The sequence below is a fragment of the Sinocyclocheilus rhinocerous genome, unplaced genomic scaffold (genome assembly GCF_001515625.1).
Source record: "Sinocyclocheilus rhinocerous isolate Xijiao unplaced genomic scaffold, SAMN03320098_v1.1 scaffold615, whole genome shotgun sequence".
Classification (NCBI taxonomy): domain Eukaryota; kingdom Metazoa; phylum Chordata; class Actinopteri; order Cypriniformes; family Cyprinidae; genus Sinocyclocheilus; species Sinocyclocheilus rhinocerous.
In genome coordinates this window covers 1,131,790-1,144,692 of record NW_015631049.1, presented here as the reverse complement: position 1 = coordinate 1,144,692, position 12,903 = coordinate 1,131,790, and the positions used below count along the sequence as shown (strand labels likewise).

The following is a 12,903-nucleotide window of genomic DNA, read 5'->3' as shown; positions in this document are numbered from 1 at the left end:
CGTCACACAGACAGGCATCTGAGATCGGCTCGATTTGAGAAAGGGGTAAAAATTTTAGTAGATTAAAAAAAAAACACTGGGTGGATTTTTATCATTATAGGGTGGTTGTGTACACACACTGCCAACACACATTTCAGTTCAAACAACTTGTAAAAGTGCATGTAGCATCCTATGATCCCTTTAAAAAAAAAAAATTCACATGTAATTTATGAATTAAAAAAAAATCTCAATCCAGAATTGTGTAGCTCTATTTTGCACACAAACAGCTCTTAATCGAATCCAAAAAAGAGACACAGAATAAATATGTTTATATCTAAATGTTTGAATTCATTTTTTTTATTAAAACCTCACTGGAATCGAAACTGGGAATCGATAAGCAGAATCGGAATTGATAAAATTCAAACGATACCCAACCCTATTCATGCATTCGTTATTAATTTGATATTTGTTATTCATTTACGATGACCATTTCAAAAGTTCACTGCAACTGCCACTAGGGGCGAAATGTGACAATCATATACGAATTGCCCTGCCCAGACATCAAATACAGTCAGACATTACATTTTTAATGAATGTGACAAATTTAACACACGCTTACATCAGCCATCTCTTTTGTAGACTGTCACTGATGTTGTGTTTGTCGGGGAATTCCACATTTCCAGATGGCTAATGCTGCTGTCCACCAATTTGGTCAAAGTGTTGCTCATACTCTGAGACGAGTATGGGTCAGATCTGGCAGGAAGACTGAAAATGTCTCTTTTAGGAAGAGTGGGATGTCCTCAGTTCCTGATGAGCTATTTGTGGTCGGCGGAGCATTTGAGAGACGGGGGAGGAGGTGGGCGGGACGAGGGAGGGTATTTTTAACTGGCATCTTGAATATCAGGATGTAGTCCCTGGATCCTTCCGTAGCTCTTGCTGTCAGATGAGTGTCAGCCGTAAATGTACGTTAGCTTGAGGGTGCTCTTCATAATCAGATCCAAATTATTTCTGTCAGATGGATAGAAAGAGGTTTCTGGAACAATCTTAACAGTTGGACCAGCTGGTGCAGACCCATCTGATGATGACAGCCTGTTGTTATGGGGATGAAGGCAGGTCATTTGTAATTGTGCAACAGGCTACTTAGACACGCAGGCCTGTTAGATACAGATGTTCCAAGGCTGCATTTATTTGCTCAAAATTACAGTAAAAGCAGTAGTATTGTGAAATATTAATGCCATTTAAAATAAATGCTTTCTATTGTAATGGTTTAAAATGTCATTTATTCCTGTGGTGGCAAAGCTGAATTTTCAGTAGCCATTGCTCCAGTCTTCAGTGTCACATGATCCTTCAGAAATTATTCAAATATGCTGATTTGGTGCTCAAAAACATTTCTTATTATCAGTTGTGAAAACAGTTGTGCTGCTTAATATTATCTGTGGAAATCCTGATACATTTTTTTTCTGGATTTTTGATGAAAATAAAAGCTTTTTTTTTTTTCAACAATTAAATTTTTTCTGTCACTTTTGATCACTTTATTGCATCCTTACTGAAAATAAGTATTATTTCTTGTTTGAAAAACTTACTGATCCCAAACTGTGAAACGGTAGTTAATATAGTATCCAGAATTCTTTGCAAATAAACAAATATGGTTTTTGATAGATGAATTAATCCGTTTTGTATTTGTTCCTTCTCTCTAACTGTCTCCAGGGCTCTGAGACGGAGGGCAAGGAGAGAGATGGAGCCTCAGACAATGAGACTAAGTCAGACTCTGGGGTTTCTGAGGTTCCTGTTCCTGCCGATGACACACCAGAGGTTCTCAACAAAGCCCTCTCGGGCCTTTCCTCACGGTAAACACCTCTAAATCAACAATTAAAATGACTCGTAATAAAGTAGAACACACTTTGCATGTGACGTAATATAAAAAGTGTGGTTAAAGCATCCCACTCTAGAGCAGATTATTGGCATTTTGTTGTGAACGCCAGATGATTCATTCAATAAAAGGCCACTGGAGCTTTTAGTCCTTGCGTTAGGAAGATTATATTTCTACCCAATATGCTTTGCGTTAATGTGTTTGTCTCTCCTGCAGATGGAAGAACTGGTGGGTGAGGGGCATTCTCACTCTGGCTATGATCTCTTTCTTCTTTATCATTATTTATCTGGGTCCGATGGTGCTGATGATGATTGTGAGTATATTCTTATCCTGTTGTTGTAACACCAAGGGATATTTTTACTTAAGACTTAAAAAACAGGCTGCTTAGATGATTCCATATTTTTAGGGACAAAACATCTAGTTTTGAAGCTTCCAAATGCAGCGTCAAACGTTTGGTTTTTATTTTTACTTTACTCATTTTCACATGACTAATTTGTGTCGGCAGTATCAACCGCCTGCTTGTGTGGATCTTAAATTAGTCCAATCTCTTGTGTGTTTTGGTGGCATTTGCACTTTCTTCAGTCTGATGAGCATGACACAGACAAATTGCTAAGAGTAAATGAAGTTCATGGTGAATATGCAAGCAGAGAGACATTTGTAATAGATTATAGGGAGCATCTTAAGAGTTGTCTTGAGTTGTACTGGTAATTCCCAAAATCACCACTGTGAATGTTTGGTGTGTCATGGTCTTATAGAGTTATGACACTGATGGGAAATAAAGAAGAGTGCCAGATTCCAAGTTATGGAAACATCTAGTTACAACTACAGATAGTGTTCCATAGGAGAGTCATAAACCAATTGCCACCTCTGTAGTACAAAATAATTTATTAATACTAATTTCATATGATTGGTAACTTATGCCTTATTCTACATCTTATTATATTGTTTTCATTTTCAGACGTTTAATGAGGCTCAGAGGTGGCATGAGTGCAATTAAATTCATGTGGAGATTAATGTTTTAAATATAACATTTTGAATACAGAAATATTAAATGATTTAAATGATTTGAATAACTGAAATTATATGCTAAAAATGAAATCCGCCAGCAGGTGGTGGCAAGTCACTGATTTTATCACTGAATCATTCATTCAATTGATTTGTTCGAACGGCTGAATCATTCAGGAATGAAGCAAGTGACTGTCTTTATGAACTGACGGAAATCTGTCGTAGCGACGGAAAACTTTAATCCCTGTATTATGCATAAATATATGGATAAAATGCACTCAAATTGCACTCGAATTCAATCAAAGTGAATTCAGGCCTCACATCGTTTTAATCCAAAGTAAAAAATATGCACAATTATTCATTTCGAGGTGAGTAATTGACAATAAAGCCGAATAGTTGGAACCTCAATAGGGATGTAACGATTCACTCAACTCACGATTCGATTCATGATACGATTTTCTCACTATTTTTTTTTTTAAACAAAATTAGGTTTAAGACAAATTATAAATGAAAAGTTGTCATTTTATTTTTGCTTGGACAAAATGCTGCACATTTCTTTGTGAAACAGAAATATGGCAAATAACAAAACAAAACAAAACAAAATTTTAAAACAAACCCCAAATCTAATCAAATAAATAAGACAAAAAATCTCTTCATATAAACAAAGGCTTTGCCTGTGCTCTTTCCATTCAAAATTAGAGGCAACCACTGCATTTGAATCACAATCCAAACAAAGATGCTGTATACATGCAACATGAGCAGTTTTAAAAAAAATCTAAATTAGATTGTATAATTTGAAATTTTAAACAAAAACAGAATGGTCTGACTTTAGTTGTGTGAAACTATACAGTACTACATAAAACATCTGCATTAAACAAACAGCAGACGGACTGAATGAAAATGCAAATTCACTCTCTGACAACAGGTGGCACTTATGGAACAGCAACAGCGATACAGCTGTTTCCTTGGTTACAGCTGTAAACAAAGCAGAGCTGCGCTTATAAATACTTTAATATGTATTATACAGAGACGAGATGAAAAGAAAATATCATCTAAACTTTTCTAAAGACAGTCAGTTCCCCCCAGAGATACATTCATATAAACACCCACCCCTAAATGTATCGTGATTCGTTTAACATCTCAACCAATTTGAATCGTCACATATTTGTATCGATGTTCAACCGGCTCGCAATACATCATTACATCCCTCGACCTCTATTATGTGTAAGCAAGTACTCCTAAAGAGTTAAATCTTTGCTCCAATGTTGTTATTGCTAACTAAAACTAACAAAAACATTTTCGGTAATTGAACTAACAAAGCTAAAAATAAAATAGAAATATTGGATGAAAAACGTAAAAAATAAATAAAAAAATGTTGCAATGGCAACTAACTGAAATAAGTCCTAAATTTACTCATACTAAAACTGAAATCAAAATGTTTTAAAGCTATATGGAAATTCACAAAAGCACGTAACAAAATTACAAAAACTTAAACTAAAATAAAACTGTATTATGAAAACTTATTATGTAAATAATACTAAAATAATGCTGCTGTGCTTACATTTTACCGTTATATTAGCAGCAGTTGGTGCTGCATAATCTAAAATCCCAAAACAGATGGAAGAGTTTCCAAAATTAATTATTCAAATTTAACAGACAATAAATTTCCATAATGGTGAATAATTTTTAATACTGTCCGATAACCAATATGGTCCTGATATATCATGCCATTTAGGGCAATTACAAAAGATGTTATGAGCTCTATTGACTGCCAGTTAGAGCAGCAAACACACAGAATGAATTCTTGCTTTCGAAAACAGCTAGAAATAGCACATCAGAGTAGAACTAGTAGGGTTGCCTGTTAGTTTTTTTTTATTGTTGTCTGTGTGTCTTCCACAGGTGCTGTGCGTTCAGATCAAGTGCTTCCATGAGATCATCACAATTGGTTACAGCGTGTATCACTCTTACCACCTGCCATGGTTCAGAACACTAAGCTGGTGAGACTTGCAACACACACCTGCCACCTTCATTTTCACGCTTCATTGTCTCTCCCTCTCTCCCTTTTCTCATTATCTGTCACCCCAGATCTCTCTCTCTGTCTCTCTCCCACTGTGCATTGCCTGTAATGAGATGGCATCATCATTATCATTACTTTCATCTTATCATAATATGGCTGTGTCTTGATGTCTTACAAGTTCTTTCATTTTCTGTGTAAAAATGAGTAAATGCTGCACTTGTTTATTCATCCAGCCATACATGCTATCACCAGCTGTATAGAGGTATGGAAATTCACTCTGGTTTAGACCACAGTCAAACTGTAGTGTAGTTTGTTTTAAATGTTGAAGGAAAGATTCACCAAGTTTTGTTAACGTGAAAATCCAAACTGAATGCCTTTTAAAGGGGTCATATGATGCGATTTCAATTTTTCCTTTCTCTTTGGAGTGTTACAAGCTCTTGGTGCATAAAGAAGATCTGTAAAGTTGCAAGACTAAAGTCTCAAATCCAAAAAGATATTCTTTATAAAAGTTAAGAGTCAACCACGCCTACCTAAAACGGCTCGTTCTAACACACCCCCACATACCTACGTCACGATCTCGGAAGATTTGCATAACGCCGCCCAAATATTCACGCAAAGAAAGAAGGCGTAACTTTTATTCTCACTGTTGTGGAGACGCTGTGTGTTTCGTTGTGAAAGCGAAACTACTTTGTTTGACCTTCCAAAAGAGGACGATATCTGCTTCGTCATGCCTGGAGCTCACAGTCCAGCCCGGGGTCGTCACATGGGGTTGCCGCAAGCCAGCCGGCCGCTCCTTCGTCGAATCCGCCGGCCGCACCGTTCTCAAGCCCAGCGGCCTCCACTCACTCAAGCCCGCCCGCTGCCGCTCACTCTAGCCCGCCCACAAAATAATGTTATTTTTAGCAACATCATATGACCCCTTTAAAGTTTAAAAATTCAGTGGTGATTTTAGGGATGTCAATTTTTGATCATTCCCATGATCGATCTTCGCTTAAATTAACGATCAATTAATCATTTAATCGTTAACCTTAACACAGTGTCTACACCACTCCGCAAAAGCTTGAGGCTGTCTACACTGGTCGCGACAAAGTGACCTTTGCAAATCATTTGAACTTTAAGTCAGTACGTCAGAAATAGAACGAGGCATCAGTTTACCGTCGGGGATTTGTCGTGTCGCGCCGCATCCAGTGTAGACCGACAGCATCACTGATTATAATGGGTTCTATAGTATTTTGTTGTGTCGCACTGCGCCACTCGCTTCCGGTGTAGACATGGTGTAATACTGCAAAAAGCATCTATTGCAGTGGCATATAGTGACCAGCATGACAGGACAGTTTGAATCCTACTCAAAACACCAGCTTCCTCACCCGAATGAAAGGATTTTTTAGTCTAAATAAAAGGCTAGTAGTAGGATTGTAAAATGAATAGATGTGATTATGATCATTTAATAAAATGAAGAGAGCGCACCGTAGTTATATGTTTGGGATCATTTTACTTTAAATGCAGGTTATTGTTGGATGTGCTGTGAGGTCAGTGAACCTCTTTTGTGGTGCTACGGCAAAACATACTGTTGCTCATATGAAACATTTTTATGTGAATATTATGACACAAGTGAGGTACAAGCTTTGTTTATAAGAGAAATAATTGGTTAGCAGGCAAATGTTACATGGCGACCATGCTTTTGGATTCGTGCCGTTCAAGAGGTAGCCTAGGAGCCCATAAATTTAAATTAATACGTGGCTTTGTGTTCTGTTTTTCTGGTTTGTCACGAATTTCCACGAATTTAATAATATTTATTGTTTCTTTTCCAAATCCTCACCATCTCACCCTCTAATTTCGCAGGTTTATTTTCTTGTCATTCACTTTTAATCCCTGTTAGTGTGGTAAAAAAAAAAACTAAAAACAAATTAGACCATATCCTTTTTACTTGCCAAAACAACAGATAGCGCCTAAACTAACCTAATTATTTTATACAAATCTCATGGGTTTCAGACTTTATCTCTCGTCACATTTAATTTCAACACAGTTTGTGCTTGTTAGACGAGGCACATCAAGTTTATTTTTACATGACATGTGGGGGGAAATGAAAGATTTCGTTAAGAATCAAGAATTCATTCCTACAACTTATGACTTGGTTACTAAATTTCTATTGCTTTCCATGTTGATAGACTTTGAATGATTTCTATTTTAATGTACTTTTAAAGTTCACCATCAATAGCTTTAATCGATTACATCTCTTAATGACAATTAATCGACCGTCAATTAATCGTTGACATCCCTATTGATTTTGACATATTTGGAAAATCTGGCAAAAATCAGGTCTCTTGATGCCAAATGTCAGTGTTAATTTGTAGAAACTCTTAAGATGTAATCTGAGTCAAAGATCCTCTTTTGAATACATTTAAGTTAAAGGTTTTTGAGTGAGTCTATTGAAGAAATGTCATATTTCACCTCCAAAATAAAAAAAGAAAAGACTTTGAATCAATTTTGTGAACAAAATTAGATTATATTTCAGACAGTTACAAAAAATTCATAACATTTTCATCATAATTTAAGCAATTAATTTTCAATTCTCATTACTAAAATACACAAAAGCATTTTAAAATAATAATTTTTAAAGTGCACCAAAATACCATGGATTTACTTTGGAAAAATCAATTTATTGAAATAATATATATTTACCTTTATTACATTGGATTCCTGAGAATTGAAGGAGGGATGCATGCCTAATTTTTATTAAATAATGTTGCAATGCAAATAAAAAATCTTTCTAAACAGTTTTTTTTAAAGTTTCTAAACAGGCTTCAATTTATTAATGCAAAATACCTTCATTATTTTTCTTTTGTGGCAAAGTATGACATTTCTTAGCGTGCATTTCTTGATTTACCCTGTTTAAACTGGTGAACTTTTCTTTGAATTTGTTTTTAGGTTTTGTAAATTAGATATCTGACAAATCAGGTCTGAGTAAAACTATTTCTCAACATTAGTCCTGCTGTGTAGCCCAACATACCATCCATCCATGTGGTCATAATCCTAGTCAGCTGCTGCTCAGCTACAGTCTGACCGTTTCCTACATTTCCTAATGCTAATAAATTGTCCCATTATAATTACTTTGACAACCATCAGAAACACTTTGATTAATGAATGGATGTGAAAGGCCTTTGTCAAAATAATGTCTGACTGCTAATTGTAACGGTTTTTTGTCAGGTACTTCCTGTTGTGTGTGAACTACTTCTTCTATGGTGAAACAGTGACCGATTATTTCTTCACACTGGTGCAGAGGGAGGAGCCTCTACGCATCCTCAGCAAATACCACCGCTTCATTTCCTTTGCCCTGTACCTCACAGGTTAGAACCTTCTCTTTCCAACAAGTGTGGTACTTCATTTGATTATTGGTGTTTCTGGCTCTAAGGCCTTTGGGAACTTTTATAACTAATAGTTCTCACAGTTACTGCTCAGTCCAACAACTCAACCACTTTTCCACACAGAATGTTGAAGGCAAAGTCAGATGCAGTCTTCAAGATGTTTTATATTGAAATGCAGACATAATGATTTGAGATTTTTGGGGTGTTGGTTTTTCATAAGCGTGATGTTAATGTCATCCAGGATGTGGTTCGGCTCTCTGTCTGTCTGTGCACCCCTCGCTCATTTTCTCTTTCAAAAAGATGCAAGACAGCAGATTTCATCATAAGCTAAATGTAATGTGCTAATTTGTTTTGGCCACTGGCTTCCTGTCAAACAGGACATAATTAGTGACACAGTGTGACTGGCCTAAAATAGTCCCATAGACATGTAGGGATGGCATTGGCGGAACTGTCTGTTTTACTAGATGTGTGTGTGTGTCTTTTCCAGGGTTCTGCATGTTTGTTCTGAGCCTGGTGAAAAAACACTATCGCCTGCAGTTCTACATGGTGAGTGAGTGTGCAAAAGTTGCGTTTAGTCTGTTCTACAGGTTCAATTATAGGTTCCATAGAATAAGTTCAGTATAATTTGAGTGTTTTTTGTATGCACATGCTCACATTCTCTGTGTTTGTCATTCTACAAATACACAAGCATACATCATGCATGTCAGGCTGCATGAGGTTTTCTCGCATTAATCATGTTGCACACAGACCTACACGTTTCTTTTCCTTGTAATAGCACTGCCTTTCGTCCCAGATTTGAAGTGAATCGAGCTATTCAATCCCATTTTTTTTTTCTCTCCCCAGTTCGGCTGGACTCATGTGACCCTGCTGATTGTGGTGACTCAGTCTCACTTAATCATTCATAACCTGTTTGAGGGGATGATCTGGTAAGATGATGCCTCCTGTGTGGCACTATCAAAACCCATATGCCATTTACACATTTAAATTTTACAATCCATTGTCAGTCCAGAATATTAGATACAGTACAGCTGGTTTTCTGGTGTGGGTGATCTGTTTATATAAGATAATCTGTTTCTGTGTGTGCAGGTTTATTGTGCCCATCTCCTGTGTTATCTGTAATGACATCATGGCTTACATGTTTGGCTTCTTTTTCGGTCGCACCCCTCTCATCAAGGTTTGTGTTTTTAACACCCCAGTTAAATATTTAAAAATCAAATATTATTACATCTAAAATATAATAAAATGGCTGTATAATATTTACACTCCTGTTCAGTAGTTTGGAGTTGGTAAGATGCTTTAACGTTTTTGAAAGAAGTCTCTTATGCTCACCAAGGCTGCATTTATTTGATCAAAAATACAGTAAAAGCAGTAATATTGTAAAATATTGTTACGATTTAAAATAACTGTTTCCTATTTTAAAATATTTTAAAATGTAATTTATTCCTGGTGGCAAAATTCTATTTTCAGCCATTACTCCAGTCCTCAGTGTCACATGATCTTATTCTAACACGCTGATTTGGTGCTCAAGAAATATTTCTGAATTTTATGAACAATTGTGCATTGCACTTTTTTTACAAGCTTCTTTGATGTTCGGGAAATAATAACAGGACTTATAGGAAATAGATTTTTCACTTTTGATCAATTTAATGCATAATTGCTAAATAAAAGAAATGTTTTCAAATTTATTATTTTAATTTTAGTTACTCCAAACCTTTGAACAGTAGTGTGTTTAAGTTGCTTTTAAACCCTTAAGCCATACTCATAATTTTAGCTATTGTTTTTAATCAACTGGTGTTTTATTGGATATTCTGCTAAATGTCCTCTCGCATTAACTATAAAAGTGATCCACTAATGTTCATCAATCAGAGAGTGTCCCGATACTTTGATTAGTTTGAGCTGTACAGTATATCTGCTGTTTTATGATGTAAAAACCTAATGAACTTTTTTTATGTGAAATGTTTTGCTTGCAAAGTGTGCTTGCGCTATCTTTCTTTAAAATAAATACCAGCTTTCTTTAAAATAAATACCAGTTGCTTTTAATGCTTGTCTAATGCAGTAACATTCATACATTTCTGAGTGTGGCTTAACTGTCTAAATACATTCTGTGGCTTCTGTGTAATGTGTATTTTTAGTACAGTTCTCTTAATGCTGATTCTAGCTGATGCTAATTCTCTTAATTTCTCTGCAGTTGTCTCCTAAGAAGACATGGGAGGGGTTTATTGGTGGCCTCTTCGCCACTATTGTTTTTGGAATCCTAGTGAGTAATAATAACCCACTTCCTGTTCTTCGTCTGGTCTTCTCTGATTGTTTTTATGTAGATTTGGAAACCTTGGTGATGTAAGAATAAGAATTGCCTTGATTGACACCTTGGAAGGGGCTGATTAGTTCTTTTCAAAATTGATTTGATGTGTCTGAACAATAACAAATCACATTTCGTCCCTTCTCCAGCTGTCTTATGTGATGTCAGGTTACCGCTTCTTTGTGTGTCCTGTGGAGTTTAACAATGACTCCAACAGTTTCACAGTGGACTGTAAGCCGTCTGAGCTCTTCCAGCTTCAGGACTACGGCCTGCCGCCAGTACTGCAGTCCATCACGGGCTGGGTAAAACACACACTCAAACGTTCACAGTCTGTCTGTCTTCACAGACACTTACACCTCATGTCTCTCACTCGGTCTGTCCACTCCTCCTCTCTTTCTCTTGTTTCTTTTTTTTCCTGATCTTTGTGCCTGTGTTTACCAGTTGCTCAGACACAGCCATCTGCTGACTTTCCACTCACTGTGAATCTGTCACAGTTCTGCTTGAATCTGTCTCTGTGTTTTGTTGATGCCGACATTCTTTGGACCACAATGATTTAAGCGAAAGAAGAATCCTTTAAATGTTACATATTTTGAAATTGCATACAAATAAAGACAGTGTCTTACACATTTCCCTCTCTCTCCCATTTTCCTCTTAGACTACAGTAAAGTTGTACCCATTCCAGATCCACAGCATTGCCCTGTCTGCCTTTGCCTCCATAATGGGACCTTTTGGAGGCTTTTTCGCCAGCGGCTTCAAAAGGGCCTTTAAAATCAAGGTGGGTGTAATTTGAGCACCCACAGATCATACAGATCTGGAAAAAAAAGGTTCAGTCTTGGTTCAACTATTACCTACAGCATTCTTCACCACAAGGCAGCTTAAGGGGGCCGTCTATGCAATAACAGTAAAAGACACATTTAGATGTGGCACAAAGCTTTAGTGTACCTGAGGAGTTTCCTGTCCTGTGTTTTACACTCTGGCTCTGATGTCCATCACTGCAGGACTTTGCAAACACCATTCCAGGTCATGGAGGAATCATGGACCGTTTTGACTGTCAGTACCTTATGGCCACATTTGTAAATGTTTACATCGCCAGCTTTATCAGGTAAGATTGTTATTACTGAATTTCTGGTACAGTTGTATGTGGGTTGTAATTGACTTCTGATCAATTACATACAGAACCAATCCAAAGTTTGGGGTGGGTAAAAAAAAATTATTTTTATTTTTTCTTTTCTTTTGAAATGGAAAGTCTCTTTTGCTTACCAAAGCTGCATTAATTAGATAAATTTAAATTTTAAAACAACTGTTTACTCTTTGAATATATTTCAAAATGTCATTTTCTCCTGTGATGACAAAGCTGAATTTTTAGCAGCCATTACTCCAGTGTCACAGAGTCACATGAACCTTCAGAAATCATTATAAAATGCTGATTTGGTTCTCAAGTAACATTGTTGATAAATTTAATGCATGCTGAAAGTAGAGCTAAAAGTATTAATTTCTTTACAAAAAAAAATAAAATAAAATAAATAAATAAACAATCTTACTGACCCCAAACTGAATGCATATAATTTTTAATTTGTAACTGATATTATTACTCGTTATGCACTGACATTACATTTCTTGACTGAAAACTAATTCAAACATTCTGGAATTAAATAACTTGCATAACATTATTTAACTGAATGTTGTCCCAGGCAACCTGGCCTATGGACATGTCCTTTTGTCTATTTATTTATTTACTTATTTATTGTGATGTTTTATATAATGTATATATCTATTTTTATTTGTTTAAATGTTTTAATATTCATTTATTTGGTCTAGTTTGGGATAGTTTGAGTTTTTATTTTGTGAGAATGACTGAGTGACGGTTCTATGAAGTAAGTGCCTTGTTAGGATAATTTTTGTTTTTCAAAGTCTAAAATATTATCATAGTACTATTATAATCAGAGTAATATTAATCATGTATGTCTTGAGCATAAAAACATTGTGTTTGACATTTCCTCTCTTTTAGAGGGCCAAACCCCTCTAAAGTCATCCAGCAGCTTCTTGCTTTGAGACCAGACCAACAGCTCCACATCTTTAACTCGCTCAAGGCTCATCTGACAGAGAAAGGCCTGCTCCCTGCCCTGGAAGAAGCAGCCTAGCTTTTCGGAGCAGCCCAGGGACATCCCAACGGAGTGGGCTGTGGAGAGAGAGAGTGCAACGGAAGCAGATCCAGGCATGTATGGAAGTGGGAGATGAGATGAGGAACATAAGAAGGGAAACAACGGAAAACTGAACCACAACCTTGGGTCATTCCATTTTCAGTGTGTTTGCGAGAGTGAGTGAGTGAGTGTGTGTGTGTGTGTGTGTGTGTGTGTGTGTGTGTGTT

The 12,903-nt window shown here is 36.4% G+C and overlaps 1 protein-coding gene across 1 annotated transcript in view; it reads left to right on the top strand.

Annotated features, from left to right (window-relative positions):
* Window positions 1-12,903, top strand: part of cds2 (CDP-diacylglycerol synthase (phosphatidate cytidylyltransferase) 2) — a 21,113-nt gene extending 8,210 nt beyond the window's left edge. The window contains exons 2-13 of the mRNA XM_016553842.1: window positions 1,687-1,826; window positions 2,066-2,162; window positions 4,754-4,851; window positions 8,079-8,218; window positions 8,724-8,782; window positions 9,080-9,162; window positions 9,323-9,410; window positions 10,425-10,493; window positions 10,685-10,837; window positions 11,191-11,310; window positions 11,534-11,637; window positions 12,544-12,903. Coding sequence (XP_016409328.1) covers window positions 1,687-1,826; window positions 2,066-2,162; window positions 4,754-4,851; window positions 8,079-8,218; window positions 8,724-8,782; window positions 9,080-9,162; window positions 9,323-9,410; window positions 10,425-10,493; window positions 10,685-10,837; window positions 11,191-11,310; window positions 11,534-11,637; window positions 12,544-12,676 — 1,284 coding nt within the window. The 3' untranslated portion in view covers window positions 12,677-12,903. The remainder of the gene's footprint in view (window positions 1-1,686; window positions 1,827-2,065; window positions 2,163-4,753; window positions 4,852-8,078; window positions 8,219-8,723; window positions 8,783-9,079; window positions 9,163-9,322; window positions 9,411-10,424; window positions 10,494-10,684; window positions 10,838-11,190; window positions 11,311-11,533; window positions 11,638-12,543) is intronic.